At 37.6% G+C, this 22,757-nt stretch overlaps 1 protein-coding gene across 1 annotated transcript; it reads right to left on the bottom strand.

Moving 5' to 3' along the window:
* Positions 1–382: 382 nt before the first annotated feature.
* On the bottom strand, positions 383–1,632 carry LOC109021914 (putative germin-like protein 2-1). Its single transcript, XM_019004647.2, has 2 exons — positions 1,404–1,632; positions 383–1,203 (listed from the first exon to the last, which is right to left on the bottom strand). The coding sequence occupies exons 1-2, from the start codon at positions 1,516–1,518 to the stop codon at positions 665–667; spliced, it is 654 nt and encodes a 217-aa protein (XP_018860192.1). The 5' UTR covers positions 1,519–1,632; the 3' UTR covers positions 383–664.
* Positions 1,633–22,757: the final 21,125 nt, after the last annotated feature.

Below are 22,757 nucleotides of genomic sequence, written 5' to 3'. Positions count from 1 at the left end.
TTGATAACTCACCCCTTATCTCTACAATATTTTTCAGATATTTTAATGGTTCAGTTGAGGATCAAGATTATGAGTCATTGAGTGAGATGATTTAAGCATAGTGGATTAAGCATAGAAAGTTTTTATGAGCATTGACCTTTTTATTAAAAAATTTTATTGTGTTATGATGACTTGGCATTTTAAAAATTGGTTATATTGAGGAAATTAGTTAAAACATTTTATTAAGAAATTAATTAGGGAAACCTCTAAATTGCAGCCCCATCTAGGAGACCATTTCTGTCCTTCGTATTGGCTGATATGATCCAAATTTATTATTAGAATAATGCTCAATTTATGTGTAGTTTCCATAGGAAAGACGTGTACGTACCATGCTTAATTAATATTGAGGCTGAAGATCATCACGGCCAGTATTCAATCTAAAATTAGTTTTTATTGAATACACTATATGTATATGACTTCAATGTCAGAAAATATATAAAAACAATTACCATTTGCTTAAAGATAAAGCAATGCACAGAAGAATAGAAAGAGTCAGAAAGCCTCAAACTTCTGTGACAGGCATACAAAATACCAAACTGCTAGGGATCAGTACTAGTCTGAACTTGGAAGGTAGATCAGTTGTTCTTTCATGTTGATCTAGTAATCATATTATGCTATCTCTTGTCTAGAACTTGGATTTGATACCATCGACAACGTTCCTATCAACTTGGAAGGCTCTTGCAAGAATGTCACTTCCGATTTTTGGTGTAGACCCAAACAACACATTCGGAATTGAGACAATACCAGGGTTTTGACTGTTCAGAGCAACAATTACAGCGGCATTCGTAGAACCTACATTTACTTGGTAGTGGACGAGACCGATGGGGAAGACAAAGACATCGCCCTTTCCTAGTACCTTTCTCATGAGACGGTTGTCCGGGTAGGATGTGACAAAACCAACTTCGACGTTTCCTTCCAAGACTGTTATAATTTCGGTGGCTCGAGGGTGGGTGTGAGGTGGGTTGAAACCCCCGGGTGCGTAATCAACGCGGGAAATGGAGATGCCAAGCGTGTTTAGCCCTCCTACTTGGGCTACAGTCACCGGTGTCAGCCTTGCCCCGAATGGGACGTTTGTTGTGTTGGCTGCTATGTGTAGTCCACTGAAGAAGAAGTCATCGGCTTGAACCAGCTTGGGATCCTTGCAGGCTAAACCATTCACTTGAACTGCAATTTATAGAAAAGAATCATGTAAATTATGAATTAAAAAGACTCGCACATATATATAAATACAGCATGGCCTAATTAATTTAAAGTACAGTAAATTTTAGAGCCGCGCTTTAAAAATGGATATGCAGAATCAAAACTTGCGATCATGACAAAGGTAGAAACATATTTGATGCTAATTATGTTTTTTTTGTACGTACCTGAACTTGTTTTATCTGCAACGCAGAAATCATGAAGAGGGCTTGGGTCAGATGCCAAGGTACTGACGGTAAAAGACACAGCGAGGAGTCCTAGCAAGAAGATGCGAGAAGCCATTTCAATAATGTAGATCGATCGGGTGTGAGCTTGGGAAGTTAATTTCAAGTTTTGGGGGTAGGAAAAGAGCTTCAAAAACAAGTATTTTGGGAGAAAGATTTATGGAACATGCCTATATAAAGGGAAAGGGTTGAGATATTTATAGCATGAGTTTGTTGTGTGCCCCAAAAGAAGAGTTCCATCTGTGTACGTGTAGTTGAAACAGAAAGAACGTTAGAGTCAAAAGTCTAAAAAGGAATGCATTAATTAATGATAGGAAAATACTTTAACTATAAAGGGATTACACAAAAGTAAAATCACAAACTCATGTGGCTTGATATAGTACGTCAGATTGTAAAGTTATTTTTATTATAAATTAGATCTAACGGATTCCATGAAACCACATCAGTTTGTGGGTTTACTTTGTATAATCTATTTCTGTCTGTAGCAGTTCTCTTAATTTTTCACTACTATTCATAAAAAAAAAGTTACAAATTTTTTTTTTTAAAAGTTTGTTTGGATCGATCTAAATCCACATTTATTTGATGATGGGCAATTGTCATCAGATAGATATGCAGGACAATTAAAGGAATTCAAAGTGTAAGGATTTTTCCCCCTTCTAGTGGGGCTTGTGAGGAGCAACTAAGAAAATAAGAAAAGAGGCCCAACCCAATATAAATAGGCCCCTTGGCCCGACCTGCAGGTAGGCTTGCCTGGATGCTACCCCCTTATGGGAGCAGACTACAGGAGAGATGGGACTCGTCGTCCTGAAAATCCCTCGGACAACATCCAGCCCTTGAATACCTACCCACATGAATGAGTGGGAAACGAAGGTGACCCTCAATTCTCTGACAAGGTGACATCGATAGACCACTAAAGACACCAAGTAGAGTAAAGCAAATCGGAGAACCACGATACATTAATGACACCAATAATCGGAGAACCACATTAATGACGCCGTCGCAGAGGTACGCCGCATTAAATGACCCTCACAAAACGAACAATACAAAAGGCATGGGCTCCACCGGGGCATGTACGATCTGTCCCCCCAAACTCCCAATATAAATGGCAATTTTCTAGGTACGAAAAAAACTGTCTGGCATCTAGACTCTCTCAATATTTACAAACTTTTGAAATACTCTACTGACTTTGTGTAACAACCGGGCTTTAAGCCCAGCCCGTTGGAGAAGCCCAACCCACGAGCAGCAGGTGTTAGTCGAACGGCGTCGTTTTGGGGAGGGATTTAATTCCCTTCATGCCGTGCACTGTTTCTCTTCTTCCTCCACTGCGTTCCTTCACTCTGCATTTCCGTGATTTCCTCCATTCCCGTGCAACTGCTTCTCACGCCCCCACGATTTTATTTTCGATTCCACACAAACTTGCGGTTCATCCTTTCGGCTCCGTGGGTTTCGATTTTTCTGATTCTTCGAAGGTTAGCTATCGTCCTCTCTCTCGCCCTCAGTTTTCCTCTTCCTGTTTTCACAGCAATTTATGAGTTTTTCTCCTCCCTCCGTGGCTTCTTTGTGCTCTTAGACGACTTTGTAAAGTTTCTTCCTTTGGGTTTCGGATTAGTGCAGAGTTTTCGTGAGTCTCACATACTGCCTCCATTGAAGCTCTTCACTGAAGGATTTTTCCTTCTATTTTCGGTAACTCCCGCCCACCATTGAATCCTTAGTCTCTCTTAATTTTTACTTGTTGTTACACATTCCTTAAATCATTTTATCTCTTCCTTCGGTTTGTCTATCGCACACACACACACACTGTTTGGTTGGCCGAGCATCACACTTAGATAGTATTTTCCTCTCTGCGAAGACCATTAGCATTTTCAGTAGAATAATTTTTGACATTTTATTTTTTAGTTGATGTTTTAATTGTTGGAGCAATAGAGTGTGTTGGAATTTTGGATGTTGAGGAGTAAAATTTTTGGGTGTTTTGTGAGTCAGTTTTGAAGTATTATTTGAGACTTTTTGGTGTAAAATCATGGGTGTTTTGGAACTAGTTGTATTGAACTTTTGTGCAAGTTTTGAATTGTTGAATGATTAGAGTATTGATGTGTGCACTGAAATTGTTTTATTCGAAGGGTGGAAGTGAAGTTTGGGTTGGATTATGTTTTAATTATTGGAGTTACTATGGTTGGTTTTGGAAATGATTATAGTCGGTTGGTATTAATAGAAGGTGGTGGCTGTTTTGGGTTTCAATTGCGAATGGTTTGAAGAGAGAGTTGTTCGGATTTAATTGTTAGATAGTTATGGAGCTGTGAAGGGACTGTTTTGATTTATTATTCAATAAATAGCAGTCTACTAGATTGGTTATTAAATGTTGGATATATGTTCTTTTTGTTTAGGTGGTGTTACTATTAGAGTTTCGGCTCAAGGTGTTGATAATACGAAGAACTCAGGTAAGCGGGGTTCATATACTAGTTTTGCATAAAAGAAATAAAATGAGGTTGACTTTGAAAATAAACGTGTTTGTTTTTTTAAAAGAAATGATCTGAAAACAACCTCAGATGTTTATTCTGCATATGCATAAATTCAATATAAGAGAAAGTGTTTTCTGTCATGACTAGTGTAGACATGAGCTAGTTTTGTGCACTTTGTTTCTGAACTATGTAAAAGAGCGAATAAGAAATTCTAAAAGTTTTGTTATGAACGAATGAGAATATTTTGTTTATGTTTATCTCGAACATGTGAAATGATCTGAAGCTTTTCAGTGTTTTGTTTAGACATGATGTATCGTCTGAAAATCTTGGCATGAAGTTCTAATTCTGTATATGTTTGTAACCGGATTTTCGATGAAATCCGTCCTGTTTCTGTTAAGGCCCAGCCACGGGTATAATGGTGGTTTATAACCCTACCACGGGGGTGAAATATGGTATACGGCCCAGCCACGGGTATAATGGTGATTTATAACCCTACCACGGGAGTGAAACATGGAAAATGGCCCAGCCACGGGTATAATAGTGGTTTATAACCCTACCACGGGGGTGAAACATGGAATATAGCCCAGCCACGGGTATAATGGTGGTTTATAAACCTACCACGGGGGTTAAACATAGTATTGTCCCGATGTGTTTATTAAACGATGATATGATTATAAGGTGTCAGTTTAGAAATGCCAATGGATTCTCTTTTTGGAACATGTTTATTTTCTGAAAACTTCGCTCTAATGTTTTTGTACAAGTTTTGTTTCTGCATTCTGAAAGTAAATGTTTTGTTCGGCTTATCAAATGTTATAAATGCTCATGTTTACATGCTAGTATATGCTCTTTGCTTGCTGAGTTGTTGATAACTCACCCCGTTAATCTTCATAATATTTTAGATGACATCGATGGTTTAGTTGAGGATCAATATTAGAGTCTATGGAGAAGATTAGCAGTGATTTGTGGTTGGGTATCTCATGTTATTAGTGTTGGTGTTAGAGGCTAATTATTTTTCTTAAGTTGCTTCAATGGATTTAGACGGTTTATGGAGATTTATGTTAATGTTTTATTATTTCTAGTTGTTATTTGAGACATGGAGAAGAGTTGATTTTATTTAGGTTGTTGGATTGAATATTGGATAAATGAGCTTATTTGATTTATTTAATTGAAGTATTTACGTTCGATTTGAGGTTTGGGAAAATGAATATATTATTGAATTTGGGAGTACTCTAGCCTTATTAGAGCTGATTATCAGGTTTTATGAGTTAACTCTCTGGACCCTTGGGGTCGGGGCGTTACACTTTGGCATCAGAGACTCCCCATCCCTAAGGCCACCCTCTCCCAGCTACTTTCTTGTTCATTTTCGAGGCCCAACTTTGAAGATATGAGTTGTAACGCCCCGCCCCCGAGGGTCCGGAGAGTTAACTCATATAACCTGATAATCAACTCTAACAAGGTTATAGTACTTCCAAATTCAAGAATATATATTTTTCCAAACCTCAAATCAAACATAAATACTTCAATTAAATAAACCATATAAACTCATTTATCCAATATTCAATCCAACAACCCAAATAAAATCAACTCTTCTTCATGTCTCAAATAACAACTAGAAATAATATAACATTAATATAAGTCTCCATAAACCTTCTAAATCCATTAAAGCAAACTTAAGAAAAATAATTAACCTCCGACACCAACACTAATATCATGAGATACCCAACAACAAATCACTGCTAATCTTCTCCATAGACTCTAATATTGATCCTCAACTAAACCATCGATATCATCTGAAATATTATGAAGATTAACGGGGTGAGTTATCAACAACTCAGCAAGCAGAGAGCATATACTAGCATGTAAACATGAGCATTTATAACATTTGATAAGCCAAACAAAACATTTACTTCCAGAATGCAGAAACAAAACTTGTACAAAAACATTATAGCGAAATTTTCAGAAAAATAATCTTATTCCAAAAAGAAAATCCGTTGGCATTTCCAAACTGAAACATTATAATTAAATCATCTCTTAACATCACATCAGGACAATACCCGTGGTTGGGCCATATTCCATGTTTCACTCTCATGGAAGGGTTATAAACCACCATTATACCCGTGGCTGGGCCTTAACAGAAACAGAATGGATTTCATCGAAAATCCGGTTACAAACATATACAGAATCAGAACTTCATGCCAAGATTTTAAACCATGTGATGTGTTAGTTTGAAGATCACATGTCTTTAAGCCATGGATCAAGAGATCGATCAAAGTTAGTGGAGAGAAAAGTTTCTGTTTTGGACTAAGTTTAAAACCAAAAGCTCCAAGTGTTGTTTTGTGATTTTTGGTGGCTTTTGTTTGATGATTTAAAGCATGGTTGATCTTAGGATGATGTTATGAATATGTTACAAGTAAGACGTGAATTTTTGAAATTCTTGGAGATGTTTTTATTACGGTCAAAACTTGTGATTTAAGGGTTTACTTTTTGTTAAAAGGTTTGGGTCTTTTTACAAAAAGTTTGGTGTTGATGATTAGCTTTTCTTAATGGATATTTTAAGTGTATTTTTAAACTTAGGATAGGAAGATCCTTGTTACAAAATTTTGGTTCAATCATAGGTTTTGAAGATGGAAGAAATTGCAACCAAAATCAAGAGAAATGGCCTATATATGTTTCGGCCATTGTGAGTTTTCCATAGTTGTGATTGGTTTTAAATTTTTCTGAGTTGTTATTTGAGTCTAGGACAAAATTTACATGAGGAATGTAAATTTTGGTAATTTTTGGAGTTAGGATGTGAAATCTTTAAGTTAGGGGTAAAATGGTCATTTTCCCACATGTAGAGGGTAAAATGGTAATTTCTGTCCCTCTTCACTTTTCTAATTGTTAGTAATTAAGTTCTAACTTTTAGAATACCCTCTTACATTTTCTCGTTTTTTACACTTTACACTTATAGGACGCGACGATCGAGGTAAGTTAGCTTTTAACTTACCATCAGTTTAATGTGTATGAGTGATAAGTAAGGAAACTAAATTGTGTGTATGCATGTTATCATATGTGCCATGCCAAGTCATTACATATTTAACTATTACACAGAATTTATTCTGTCATGAATTATTCATCTGTTACACAAGACATTCTGTCACGTATTGTTATACATTGCAAGTATGTCATGTTAAGTTAAGTATGCCATATGTTACATATATTTCATGTCACGTAATATTCACTGTCACATGTTACGCCATGTTAAGAAATGTTGTCTGTTATATGGTATGCCATGTTACGAAATATTGCATTTTATATGTATGCCATGTTATGCAATGTTCTCTGTTACATTTATGTCTTGAAGTATGTCTTGTCTGTCGTCTTACGTTCATGTCACGTTATGCTACGTCAGGATTTCTGTCTTTTATGTCACGTTCATGTTACGTAACGTTACGAAATGTCATGTATGCCAGTTAAGTTATTCATGTCAATCACGACCCTAAACGCTAGGATGGGGTAATATCCTAGTGGAACTCCTTTGTTCACGCTGGAGGAACTCTTTTGTTCACGCTGGAGGGCCTAAATAGGTGTGAAATTCCCTGAGTTGACGAAGTACAATCAACAGGTTGTGAATGGGGCCTAATTAGCTGGTCACCGGAGCGCGTGAGACACTAACGCCGATGGAGCCACACTTTATGTTACGTGTGTCCACAACAAGTGTGGCACAAACAAATAAGTCGTGGGGCCACAACAACTGTGGAGCATACACTACGTGAGATACAGCAATTGTAATACGTAGAATACGTGGAGCCACAATAACTGTGGAGTACGTATTAACGCACTCACAGTTGGTATAGAAACCTGTGATGTGATGCTGTAATCGACAGGGACACACGGCTCAAGGGGACCTGTGTAGCACCCTTATGGTCACTTCACTTTAATGATTAAGTCTATTGAATAACATTCCAAGTTCATGCATTTCACATTCAAGTCATGTGTCACGTTATTTTATGTTCAAGTTTACGTTCACGCAATCATGGTAATCACATGAGACAAGAATATGTTTCAAGTTCATGTTATGTTATGTTCACGTTTACGTTATGTTCCAAGTTCACATTTATGTTATGTCATGCTCAAGTTCATGTTTAAATTATGCATGTTCACGTTCATGTAATGTTTCAAATCTATGTTATATTTCAAGTTCACTTTCATGCTATGTTTCAAGTCCATGTTATGTTTCAAGTCACGTTCATGCTAAGCTTCAGTTTCAGTTTAAGTTATGCCAGTTATGTTATGTTGTATGTCAAGTTATGCTATGATTACTTATGATTTGATTATGCATTCATGCTTTTACTGCCATGCATGCATCATTAACTTGTGTGGAAGTTTTTTGTTAACTTGCTGAGATTTGTAATCAAATCTCACTGTGGTAGTCCCAACTACCATTCCCCCCGAATGGTAGATTTTGTTATAGGATCTGAAGGAGAACCGGGAATAGACCAACTGGAAACGGTCGACTAAGCGATGGTGCGACGTAGATGGTAATACAGTAGTTACCTCAGATTACTACTTGTATTTGTGGAGTTCAATCTTCAGCACTCTTTTGATCACAACCATATGGACTATTATTATGATCTTAGCTGTTTAGTATGTCATTAAGTATGAAGTATGTTTTAAGTATTTGGGATATTTCAGTTTGGTGCATAGTATTGCTAAAGAAAAAAATTTATTATCCGCTGCGAATATTGCATAATGGTAGATGTATGTTAGGAACATTGCATCCTATATGTCATGAACGGGGGCAAGTAACCTTGTGTTGCATGTCTAGACGCCTCAAATGTCCATCCGATCCCAAGCGGAATTTAGGGGCGTCACACACTAGAGGCCGCTTAGACCCTCTTGCGGAGAAGAGCGGGTCCAACCTTTCGGCTGCTTGAATACTTACCCCAACTCCCATCGTAGCATAAGAGCGGTTTGGCCCCACTTCCATCCGAAGAAGTTACCTCCTCAAGGAATCAAAGGGGTGAGTTTGACTTGAGGCATCTCGACCTCTCTCCTATGGAGTGTGGGCCTAGTCTTCTGACTATTTGACGTTAATGGAGTCTCCAACGATGAAATGTAGAAGCAATGGGTCCACCGGCACCCCAAAGGCCGAGTGGCCTAGCTGAATGACAGACTACGCGATGTCAACGAGTAGGATCAGATTTAGTCCCAGACTGCTGGAGAAAATTACCTCCTTGCAGGGTAGTAGGGGCGAGTTGTGCCAGAGGCCGCTCAGACTCTCCCGTGGAGGAGAGCGGGCCCAGCCTTTCGACCAACCAACTACTTACCCCCACTCCCATTGCAATAAAGAATGAACTGGCCCCACGGCCACTTAAAGAAATTACCTCCTCTAGGGTTAGAGGGACAAGTTGGCCTGAGGTATCCTCACCCCTCTCTAAAAGAGTGCGGGCTGGGTCCTTCGACCGCTTGAATACTGCATCAAGGAACACAAACATCAACAACCTGGTAAAAATGGGAAAGTAGATCGCGTCATTGGCCAGAGGGCCCAGGTTTACGAAGTCTAACTCCTACTAAGCTAAGTATAAAGTTATGATAGCCTGCTTATTTTTCAGCCAAGAATTATATAAGCAATGTCATCGGGTGGGAGCGGGTCTAGTACCAAACTGCCCGAACAACCTACCTCTTGCAGGGACAGAAGGGATGGGTTGAGTCGAATAATTACCCGAGGCCCCATTATAGCAAAGAGCAGTCTAGATTATGTAAATTCGACTCCACGACCACGGTGCTACTCGGAAGGGCACATAGGAGGGTTAGCAAAATGCTTCCCGACCTTTCCCCTCGAGGAGGCAGCCAGGGTAGTTCGGGTTGCTGCTTAACTCTTAGTTCGGGTCATCACGCGAAGGGCCTGACTTTCCTGCTCAATGGCCTCTTGGCCGTCCACAATAAAGGCTACCAGATGAGAGGAACTCTGACAACAAGAGAAGCCAACATGGAACGATCAATAAAAGAATCTAGAAAACAACAAAAAAAGGAAGAAGATGGGAAAAGAAGTTGCAAGGCAATAAAAACCTTGTGGAAGAAGCCAAATAAGCACTTGACGACCTGGCTAATGGCTTACGTGCGACAAGCCCCCATTTCCAGCTTGGCGAGATGGGGGATGACCTCCACCGAACTCTCCCTTGCAAGCGCTTCATCAGCGACCTCCCTAATAACAAGGATCGAAGGCTGACCCTCAACGCCTTCTACGTGAGTCGGGATTGCCTCTTCAACAATCGTGCCCGCCTAGACGTGCAGATCTTCGTACAGACCTGTCGAACCCTCGCTGACTACAACATCCAAAAGGAACCCACCTTCCGCTTGGTGCTCCACCTCTACAGCTTGGACTCTTAATAACAAGGTCCAAGCTTCCGATCGGCTCGAGCTCCTCTCCACCTACCACAAAAGCTAGATTGCCTTGTCCCACAACTACGGGCGAAGGCGCTGCAGAAGGCGTTGTCACAGCCTCAAAGCCGAGGCCCCTTGAATGAACCTCAACCTCATCCCCGAAAGAGCTGCCCCTCGTTCTCCTAGTGAGGCACCCTAACTACAAAAGCTTCTTGAAGTTGGGTAGCAAGGTCACTAGCTTCCGAGGGCATGCCACGGGCACCGAGTGGTGCAGGTGGCACAACATGGTCGAGCAAGAGTCGCCTGATCGTTAAGAAGAACATGGTGAGAGACAAAGAGACCCCTATGCTCTCCTTTGAAAGAATGGCTTTGAAGAAGGAGCTGACGAAGTTTCTCTTCACCCATTCCTTTACTATGGTAATACGCCTCAACTCAGCAGGGGTAGTCGTCAGACGCACTGCCTTATTCTCAAGAACTGTAACACCCTTCCTAAAATTTTTGAGGAAAAAGGAAAATTTTGGAGCTTGATACTATTTGGAGAATTTTTAGTGTTTATTTAATTTTGAGGATCAATGCCAAAAGTCCCATAAGGGAATGACACATGGCATATTGAATGGAAGATTCAGTGACATGTGGCTTGATTTGTGGAGCTCGAAAGGGTTTGGTCACCAACAAATTGGTTGCGAAACTCAGATTTGGTGGTTAGCCGTAGATTGATCTCGTCGGGAGGAATTATCCTACCCGATAAATGCCGTGTGCACTAAATATATCGGGCGTGGATTTCACAATGACCACTCGACCCTCTCATCGCCTACCGAGTAGAACGACTCCTGATTAGAATGAAAGACTCATCACGCTTTATTTATTTTAGTTGTTGCCCACGATGTCGTTTAGGTTAGACTTTTACGTTGGTTGGTGAGACTAGTCGCCCAATCTAACTGCCCAGAACCTTGTCGCCAAGTCTTCTTGCCCAGAAGGTAAAAATATATGGGCGCTAGGTCTTTGCGCCCAGGTCTTCGCCCTCTAATCACGAATCTCCTCACCTACCGAGAGGTAAGTCTTCTCGCTTTTTGGTGAGAGAAATCTCTTTGCTGCCCAAGGGACAAGACTCTTCGCCCAGATCTCATCTGCTCTCTTCAGATCCCGCTGTCTCTCATCAGTCTGGATAAAAATCATAAAAATAACTCCTATCACCCCTCAACCTGGCTGCCACTGTAGCCATAGTAGGGAAGAAATCATGATGGTTTTAGGCCACTATTCCCCTTGCTCAAAAGGACACAAACTGCAGAAGGCAATTTGGAAATTTCAACTGGACACCTCCATCTCATCAACTTATTTCGGGCTGCACATTCATGATCACTTGGAAGTCAACTCTCCACCCTCTACCACTAGAAAAATTCTTCAAGATGTGACCTTGCTCCTGCACAAATCAGCCATGATGATGGTTCAAAGGGATTAGTCAAGACAATGATCAAAATCTGCGAAAGGAGAACCAGTTGAACCCGTCGGCCCCTTGGGTGGTTTTGATGATTTGTTCTCCCCTGTCCTCGACCCCCCGACTTGGCCAGCCCCCATTGGACTAACTAGCAACCATTGGAGTGAAATCATGATGGTTTAGGGCACTGTTTTGACCTACACAAGGTGACACAAAGTGATGAAAATAAATCTAAAAAATTTAGATTCACAAGCCATCTTCCATCAAACCCCTTGGACCGAGCCAACGTGCCCTTCCCCTTGGCTGCCTATAAAAGGTCCCCTCACCCCCTCATTTCCTCCACACCTTAGCTTCAAGCTTCCTCTTGAGCCTTGAAGAGTACTTCCCCCTCTTAAAGATAAAAAAAGTGAAACCGAGTGAGTTGTTGGTGAGTTCTTGAGTGTTCTTGTGTAAGGCTGTCTAGAGGGCTTGGAAGGCCACGAAATTTGTAAGATTTCTTAAATTTGATCTTAGTTAGTATGTCAAGATTTGTTTCCATGAGTTGGTATGAACGTTGGGTGAGTTTTGGGTAGGTTATCATGCTTAAATCAAAACCGGGTCTATTAAGGGATGGTTTGGATAATTAAATGATTTTAAGTAGAAATTTAGCTATGGCATGTCCTAAGCATGATTTGATAGGAATTATTATTTTCTTAGCATAATTATGGAAGGTTTAAATTGTGGTTAGAAGCATGTCATGGTAGGTTTTGAATCTATCCTGTTTTGATCATCAAGTATGAATCGGTTTGAATGAAGCAGAGATTAAGGATATCTTAGCCATGATTAATTGTTGGGATGAACTCTATTATCCTAGAATTAGTCTTTATTATGTCATTAAAGATGTCAGTGATTATTTGTGATTAAATAAAATCTCATATGCATGCATTCATAGGGACCAACAGTTGAAAATATACTTAGGCATCAACTAGAGTGCATGCCACGGGTTGGGACCATTTGGGCAAGTTACACTTTAATTTTTAAAATTCAAGGGCATAAATGGTTTTAGAATGCCAAAAATATGAATTCCATTCATTTTTATTAAATTTTGAGTTCGTTTGCAATTAGTAAAAATTTAGGGTCTTAACGACAATTTTTGAGGGTCTAGGGGTATTTTTGTAAATATCTATTTTTTAAGCCTCTGATTTTGGACCTCACCCATAAAAGTATTAATCCTAACTTAATACGCACTTAATTTACGTAGCTAAGACATTATTTTCAATTACTCTAGAAGTTTGTAAGTTGGCCTCTAATTTGCACATTGACAGATTATTTATGATTTATTGATAAATGTCTCATTCATATTTGAATTATCGATTTGAACATAAAATATGATGTTATATGATATATTAAGTGTATATTTACGTGATATGTGATATTTCTACCATTTTAGCATACTACATCTATAAATGTCATTTCACATAAAAAGCTTGCTATATATGCACATGTCATGGAATATATTTTTTTTACTTACCATGAAAATAATTTTTGTCACGACCCCAAAGGCTAGGATGAGGAATTATCCTAGTGTAATTCCTCTGTCCACTCTGGAGTGTTTGGGAATGAAGTGGTAGCCATTGGGTTGACAAAGCACAGCCAATAGGCTTCAAATGGGTTCTAATTAAAGAACGCATAATGGCTATACATGCTATTGTATGTTATGATGTTATGACACATAATGCTGATGGCTATACATGCTATTGTATGTTATGACACATAATGCTGATGGCTATACATGCTATGATGTTATGTTATGTTACCAATGCATTGAGAATAAGTCTATAGACAATAACGTAGTGCCAACATGAGTTGTGCTACTATCACCAGCAGGTGCTCATGGTGCATATGGGGAACCATGTTGCTACCAAACGTATGTTAATGATGGCTTTAATAAACGATGAAATGTTATATTTTTAAAAGCAATGAAGCACAAAATGTTTTTGGAATGAGAAAGTGAAAATATTCTCTGAAAGTGAAAGTGCATCAAGGTTTTTTTATGCTTATAAGCATTGACTCTCAATACTTCAGAGTGTACAAAATAGTTGATTTAACCATGAAACTTGAATTAAGTAGTTTGTATTAAGGAAATTCTATCCTTAAGTTTGAACTTATGATGGTTATTAATGCCATTGGGATATTTTTAGTCCATTCTAGTATGAGCTATAACTAATCACCCTTATTCCACTGCGATTATTGCATACTACTGGTTGCATACTAGGATGCATTACATATTAACTGTCATGTATGTGGTATGTAACTTTGTGTTGCATGTCTCGACGCTCTAAGTCTCTATTCCATCCCAAGCAGAGATTGGGGGCGTCACAGGAACCCTCCTCCAATCAGTTCAAATTTGGAACTCACGGCGATTCATCTGACCCATCAGGAATACCCATCAGCGGCCGGACACAAAAAATAACATGGGAAACCATTCCTTCACCTTGAGGTATCGCCCTTCCAAGGTTACAAGGGCATTCGTTGTCCTGAAATTGCAAATGTTCCCCTTAAGCCATAAAACATTGTGGGTAAGGAGGAACTCGCGGCTGGTGAGGTCAGCCTGCTCTGGGTCCGACTCCAGCAAAGCTCGCCGCCAGTTGATGCTACAACAAATCAAAAGCCTACAAGCATTCGGGCGAAGCTGGGATGAAGCTAGACTGAGACGATCCAACAAATCATGAATGGGGCGAGGGAAAGGCAGCCTCAAGCCACATGTAAACATGGTAGAAAAAAGAGCAACTCTGGAAGAGTGACCCTCGGCGTCAATGGCACTCTCGCATGGGCCCGAGACCTCAAAGACCATTGTTTCAGGGACCTGGTAGGTTAAGGCCAAAGATGCCAGCGTCGCAGTTTGGATGCTTGAACGCTTGAACGCTAGGTGCTACCCAAGAAGGACGGATCGACATCGCTAACTTCAAGTGCGTCTACCCCAGTAGGAACTGTGGGTTGTGCGGTCTTCTCATGAGCCATTGATGAAAAGAAAGAAAGTAACAAAGAAAGAAGAAAGGAGTCCAAGGGAGAAGGATGGGGAGTTAGAAGAAAAGAAGGGCATGAAGATTGCAACATGAAGAAAGAAGACAAGATGATGGCCCAATCGCGCTTATAAAGGAGGGAGGCAACGATTAATATCCCATGCCCCGTGGAAAAAGAAAAGGGTATGAGACTCTTCGAATCTCAGGAAATACGCACCACGAAGTGACGTGAAGACAAGCATAGTTATCGGAAGATGTGCCAACAATGGAGGAAAGGGAAACGTTACTAGGGTTGCCCAGTGACAAGGAACCACCTCAAACTTCTGAGCCAAACAGGCATCATCAGGACGACCCTGGCCTCGACATTAAGACAAGTTTTAAAATTAAACAGAATTCCCCCCGTACAATTCCGATGAGAATTAGCCACATTAATGACGCCGTCGTAGAAGCACGCCATATTAAAGGACCCAAAGGAATAGTATAAAAGGCATGGAAGACTCTCTCATTATTTACAAGCTTCTAAAACACTCTACAAAATTTGGTATCGGAGACTACCTCACCCCAAGGCCGCCCTCTACCACCTGCTTTCTTCTTCGTTTTCACAGGCCCAGTTTTGAAGACTTGAGTTGCTGGAACCTGATCCAAAGACATACGAAACACGACGTTAACACAAAGAGTATACGTTACATACGTGCGAATGTAATAATTCAATCATGACCAAAAATACAACGTACTACGTCCAAGAAGTCCAAAAAAGCAATGTAACTTTAATACGTAATGTTTAATGTACATATTATATAGAAATGTGCATTATCTTGCTGGTTATCTACCCCCAGGAAATTAAGGGCTAGTTTGGGTAGAATACTCAACTACTATTTATTATTTTATCATTATTTTTTACCTACTTTTCATTAAGGCTGTACAAGAAATCGTTAAATCGGCTGGAACTAACTCAGACTGGCCGCCGGAGCACAAAACCGGCCGAAACTGGCAGAGAACCGGTCGGTTGGCGGCAGAAATTAAGCAAAAGTGACGTCGGTCGGTTCGATTCCAGTTTGACCCAAGGAAAAACCGCTAAACCGGCCGACGTCAGGTATCTTCCTTTTTTTTTCAAATATACATATAAGAAACAACATTGTTTCACTCAAATAAGTGAAGCGGCGTCGTTCTGGGGACGTAGGTTGTAAAAAAAATTAAGAATGCAACGACACCATTTTGAATTAGGGTAAAATACCCCTACAAGCCTTCTTCCTCATTCTTCATTTCGAAAGTTTTTTCCCTCACTCAGATTCTCCCCAACGGTAGCCAACCCCCAGCCTCCATCTCCGATGCGGCGATGCCAACTCCCTCTCCGATGCGGCGATGCCATCTCCTCTCCGATGCGGTGATGCCATATCTCTCTCCCTCTCATCTCCGTCTCGGGCTCTCAGAGCCTCTGTCAGCCTCTTAGGTCTCTATCTCTCAACTCCCTTTCGTCTCTCTCTCTCTCTCTCTGTCTCATGGGATAGTTGATGAAATCAACTTGATGCTTATTGCTTGGATCTGTATAGTTGATGTTTGTTGTTGAATCTGTATTGTTGAGTGTTAAGAAATTTGTTGAGTGTTGGAACCGATATTCACATCGATGAACTGACGACAACCGGCTGAAACTACACCGGTCAGTTTTACCACTCTCCATCGATTGGTTACTGTCTGTTGCTCCACCCGTTTTTCACACATTGGTCAGTGTCGGTTTTGCCCAAAAACCGCGCCGAAGGGATTGGTTTTCACCCCTACTTTTCATTACTATTCACTACTATTCACTACTATTCAATATTCTATCATTACTTTTCATTACGTTTTTACTACTATTCACAGAATATCTAAGATCACCTCACTATCCAAACGCATGCAACCTAAGTCACATTGCTTTTCGGTTCCAAATTAAAGGGTACTCATGCACGAGTAGGAACTATGTGAAACTCTGTTTTGATTGGTGACAAAATGAATAAAATGTTTAGATCCAATTCATCAATTAGTTCCAGGTCAGGTATACCCCCTGATATTATTAATGTGGAAGACTAAGAAACTCTATTTTGATTGGTGACAAAATGAATAGAATGTTTAGATCTAATTCATCAATTAGTTCCAGGTCAGTATACCCCCTGATATTATTAATGAGGAAGACTTTTCTATAGAAGAAACTGATCCCGTTAATTTTAATCGATGGAGTTTTCCGAAGATTGATGCTAAATCTATTTAGAAAACCTTTTGGATTCAGTCCACTTTTAATATTGAATTCAATGTTAGAATTGTTGAACAGACATATGCTATTTCAAAAACCCATGACAATTGTTGCCTGTTTACCCTAAAAAATATTCAAGACTTGAGGGTAAAAGGTTACAAATTTCTATATATTGGTTCTGTTCAAGTTGCTGTCAAACCTTTAATGTGGAAAGGCATCAACGCCTCTATTTTACTTTGTTTACGAGATGCTAGATTCAATAAATTTGAAACTAGTATCCTTGGTATGATTCAATCTTCTCTGTTTAGTGGTCCAGTCCACTTTGATTGTTTTCCTGATTTAACTATTTCTCTTGATGATACTCATATTTTGAAAGCTTTAACTTTAAATATTTTAACTTCTGGTGATGACATGGAAGAAGGTAGCAAACCTCTTGCCATCGTCTTCTAAAAACTAATTCGATGCGAACATTCAAGTTCCAAAGATGATTTATTAGGATATCTCTCTTCCAAATGAATGGATTTTGAAACATGAAGTTCCTCTGGCTAGAGATTTTGGTGATGAGCTCAACCTTGATTATATTTAGCAATATTTAGAGGGTACAATTAAGATTAGTTTTGACCAACCACTAGTACCCAACGTAAGAAGAAATTCTTTCACTAGATCTAGATCTTCATTTGTTGGTTTTGTTTCAGAAAATCCAATAAGAAGAGACCAAAATATCAAACAATATTTGGAAGATTTTGTTAAAACTGTTAAAACAACCCAACCTATTAATCCTAATTTAAAACTGAAAGGAGTCTCTACCTCCTCTTAGGTTACTTCTGCTTATTACACAACCAAGGATGCTGAGAAGTCCAAGGATAAATCTATAAAGGAAGAAGCTAATAAAGAAGAAGATACTTCATCTTTATCTCCTACAGCTTTGGATATGGCTGCGCCTATTGCACATATTCATCATAGCCAGCTTACTGTGATAAATAAAGCTTTTGATTTTGATTTAATTTCTTTAGTTAAAGAATATAGTTCTGTTGAAAACTGTGATAAGAGAAAATCTTTTTGTGCCATTTTTTCTACTTCTGAAAAACTACGTGTTAAAAGAAAATGGAAAGAAAAGATGAATGCTCTTCAAAAGCATATACTTTTCTTTGATTTTGTCGAAAATTATTATATTTCAAAAAGTAGTTTAAATGTTGTTAAAACTAGTTTTGTCAAGGAAGAAGGCAAGGCGGTAGTTAAAACCAGCCATCCCCCTTTTGAGGCAATTATTATTTCCCATAAGGGATATGAGGTAAAAGTCTCTCCCATTAAATTACCCAGTTTTGAGTCCAAGGAGACAAATGTTTTTAAAGAAACAAAAAAGATTATTGAACAAAACAATTTCGTTAATTTGACTCTCCTAACCATTGAACACCAGCTGGATCGTATTGAAGAAAAGGTTGAAAAATCCATTTCTACACCTTCAAAATCTGTTTTAAAAATTATTGAAAAATCTTTGATTATTTTACTAGAAGATCGGCCAAAGATTGATTTTCAAAACAAACAGGCTTGTACTCTTGATAAAATTAATCAAATGCTTACTGATATTAAAAAAGAACAACCTTCAACTAGTGCTTTAACTAGCAACGAAAAAAAAGTTGTTATTGTTGAAACCACAGATGAATCATCTGATAGTTATTCCTCTACTGTTAAAAATATTGATTTATTTGAAAAGAATTTTCAAAATTTTGTTTTAAAACCTAAGATCGCCAGATTTTCTTTAAAAAGACCCAAACCAATGATTTTGAAGAAGAACTGGTATTCCAGGCCAACACCTCCTGATTTACAGTTTGAAGAAAAATTATTTCAAACGTAGTCTTCCTACTCTACTGACAAAATTTATGAATGAAATATTGATAGATTATCTGAATAAGAAATCCTCAATACCATGAGTAAAATGTCGATGGTTTCAAATACTTATATTAATAATCATATCAGACAGCCTAATATTGTTTTTATTTTAACTAATGGCTTTTCTGGTGTGCTTCAAAATTGATGGGATAAACATCTCCTATAGAAGCAAAGGAAACCATTCAAAATGCTATTAAGCATAATGACGAAGGGTTATCTATTTTTTATGAGGCTGTAGGAATGAGAATTCCTGATGGTGTTAATACTTTGATCTACACTATTATTAAACATTTTGTTGGAACTCCTTCCAACATTACTAATCGTATTAGTGATTATTTGAATAAGTTGAGATGCCGTCAGATGTCTAACTATCGATGGTATTAAGATATTTTTATGTCCAGAGTAATGTTTAGAGACGATAGTCATAAGCCTTACTGGAAGGAAAAGTTCATTGATAGATTACCCCATTTATTTGCTCACAAAGTTAAGGATGAACTTACTAATATCTCAGAATTTCTTAATTATGATAATCAAACCTATGTTGATATTTTCAATACAATTAAGAAATTTGGTATTAGTATGTGTAATGATCAAAGAATGCTTCATCAACAGATGAAGAATAGTAAGAAAGCCAAATATGAAATGGAAACATTTTGTGATCAATTTGGCTTTCCTCCTATTGCTCCATCAAAATGTAGAGAAAAATATTCTACTAAGTTTTCTAAACCTTATGGTGGGAAAATGAGAAGACCCCGTGATGATTTTTATAAACGACCTTTTAATAAAAAATCTTTTAATAAGAAAAAGAATTTTCCAAACCCTTCAAAAGTGAATTGTTATAATTGTGGCAAATCTAGGCATTTTGTTGACAAGTGTCCCAAGAAGCCCAATAAATTAAAAAACAAGCTTAATCAATTGAATATTAGTGCCAATGATCAAGAAGATCTGTTTCGACTCCTAGGAACAAAATCTTTCTTCATCATCCGACATCCAATGAATTTAGTTCTAGTGATTCAGAATATCACTCAGAAACTGGACCTTCTGATTCTCCTATCATTAAACTTGGTTGTAATGATTCTTGTTGCAAATCTTTGAGTAAAACAATCAATATTTTAACCAAAGATGAAAAACAAGAAAATCTTTTATTAACTTTGATTTCTCAAATTACTAATCCATAGCTTAAAGAAGAGTATTTTCACAAGTTCAAGAAAACGATGGTTCGTCAAGAGCCAGAGACTTCTAAACAAAAAATCATTCTTCAACATATTTTGGAAAGATTTCAAAAGAGAAAACCCAAAAATGGTTTTACTAATGATTTACAACATGAAGTAAATATTCTTAAAAAATAAATTATTGAACTCAAATCCGAGATCAATAATCTCAAATCTGAAAATGATTATTTAAAACAAGAATTTTTGTGTTTTAAAATTGTTAAACAATTTGATCAAGATATTCCTTCTAATAATGAGTAAACAAATGATTCTGATTCCAGTCAAAAATAGAAATCTTCTGAGAATCAAGTCTGTTTGATTTGTCATACTATTCCTCCTAAATTGTTTCCAAGAGTTTCTGTTATTGTTTGCCATGAATTTCAATTTTTTGTAGTTGCTATGATTGATTTTGGATCGAATATGAATTGTATCTAGGAATGAATAATTCCTAGTAAATATTATGAAAAGTCTGCTGAGAAATTATTCATGCAAGTGGGTCTCAGATGAAGATCAAGTATGAGCTTAATATTGTTCATGCTTGCCAGGATAATGCCTGTTTTAAAATTCTTTCTGTACTTGTTAAAAGTATGTCTGACAAAGTCATATTAGGAATTCATTTTATTTCTTCTCTTTATCCATTTCTCTTTGAAAATGATGGTATTACCATCGACCCTTTCGGACATAAAGTTAAGTTTAAATTTGCTTCAAGATTTAAAATTGATACTGACAAGAGCTTGAAATCTTTGCTTTCTACAAAAAACAAACATTTGAATTTCCTACAGCAGGAAATTAAATTTAAAAAGATTTCTAAACAATTGTCTAGTACTCTCCTTCAATAAACGTTTGATTCTTGATATTTGTTCTGATCTTCCAAATGCCTTCTGGTATAGGAAGAAGCATGTTGTGCTTTACCATATGTTAAGGGTTTTTGTGAAAAAAAATATTCCAACTAAAGCTCGACCTATTCAAATGAATAGCGGGACTTTGGAATTTTGCAAAAATGAAATCAATGATTTGCTTGGTAAGAAAATAATTAGGCCTAGTAAGTCTCCCTGGTCTTGCGCTGCTTTTTATGTCCAAAAAAAATGCAGAGATTGAGAGGAGGACACCTCGCCTTGTCATTAATTACAAACCTTTGAACAAAGTCTTAGAGTGGATTAGGTATCCTATCTCCAGTAAGAATGATTTGATTCATAGGTTATGTGATGTAGTTGTCTTCCCCAAGTTTGACCTAAAGTCAGGATTTTGGCAAATCCAGTTTTGTGAGTCAGATAGGTACAAGACTACTTTTACTACCCCTTTTGGTCACTGCGAGTGGAATGTTATGCCTTTTAGTCTAAAAATTACCCCTAGTGAATTCCAAAATATTATGAATGATATCTTCAACTCATTCACCCATTTCACCATTGTCTACTTTGATGATGTTCTCATATTTTTTAAGTCTATTGATGAACACTAGAAATATTTGCAATCGTTTCTAGATATCATTAGACTAAATGGTCTAGTAGTTTCTACTAAAAAGACTAAATTATTTCAAACCAATATTAGATTCCTTGGTTACGATATTTCTGAAAGCAAAATTAGACCCATCAACAGGTATTGAAGTTGCTGAAAAATTCCCTAATGTAATTCTTGATAAAACACAGTTGCAGAGATTCCTTGGTTTTCTCAATTATGTTGCTGAATTCCACCAAGATTTGAGGAAACAATGTTGCCCATTATTTGAAAGGTTACATAACAATCCTCCTACCTGATCTGATATTCACACTAATATTGTTAAACAAATCAAGACATACGTCAAAACCCTTATGTGTCTTGGTATCCCTATTTCTGGTTCTTTTAAAATAGTTGAAACAAATGCCTCTGACATTGGTTATAGTGGTATTTTGAAACAAATTGTTTCACTAGACTCATCTGAACAAATTGTTCGCTTTCATTCTGGAATCTGGAATACTGCACAGCTTAATTATAGTACTATTAAGAGAGAAATCTTATATATAGTACTATATATTTCTAAATTTCAGAGTGATTTATTAAACAAAAGATTCTTATTACGCATTGATTGCAAAAGTGCTAAATATGTTTTAGAAAAAGAAATTGAAAACATTGCATCAAAACATATTTTTGCCAGTTGGCAAGCTATTTTAAGTGTATTTGATTTTGATATTGAGTATATTAAAGGTTCTGACAATGCTATTCCTGATATCCTTACCCGTGAATTCTTGCAGTAACCACGAGAAAGACAAAAAGCAAAGGAAAATAGATTGTTGTTCCCCTACCAATTATTGATTCTAAGCTCATTAGGAATGAGTCTGCTTCCCCCTTAGAAATTGCTAATAGGTTTAATACCCTTGGTAGTATCCTTACTATTAAACCTGCTTCATTTGCGTCTGCTATTGCTAGTCCTTATGATAGTTATGCTAAACTTATTTCATCCGTTAAAACTGCTCAGTATCTTCCTGCTTCAAAAACTGAGTATATTAGAAAACCTTTTTCATGGAATCTATTTTATATTGAACCTAATCGATCTATATATACAAATCCATTCAAAATTGCTTCCAGTTATTTTCTTCCCAATTTTCGTTGGATTCTTGAGAACCCAGCCAAAACCTTCAATATTATTATGGTATTCTACTTCAAACATAATCCATTGTTATCAAACCAATATATGATAAAACTGATAAATCTAAATTGATTTATCATAGTGCCTATA

Source organism: Juglans regia, chromosome 4, assembly GCF_001411555.2.
Source record: "Juglans regia cultivar Chandler chromosome 4, Walnut 2.0, whole genome shotgun sequence".
Classification (NCBI taxonomy): domain Eukaryota; kingdom Viridiplantae; phylum Streptophyta; class Magnoliopsida; order Fagales; family Juglandaceae; genus Juglans; species Juglans regia.
Note: the sequence above shows the minus strand (reverse complement) of the source record. Positions and strands in the feature narration are given on the sequence as shown.

What these genes read in the sequence shown, in the direction of transcription:
- LOC109021914 (XM_019004647.2), bottom strand. Translation starts at nt 1,518, where the DNA reads ATGGCTTCTCGCATCTTCTTGCTAGGACTCCTCGCTGTGTCTTTTACC. An exon ending in TGCAGATAAAACAAGTTCAG is followed by an intron (nt 1,204 to 1,403) that starts GTACGTACAAAA and finishes TATAAATTGCAG; the next exon opens with TTCAAGTGAATGGTTTAGCC.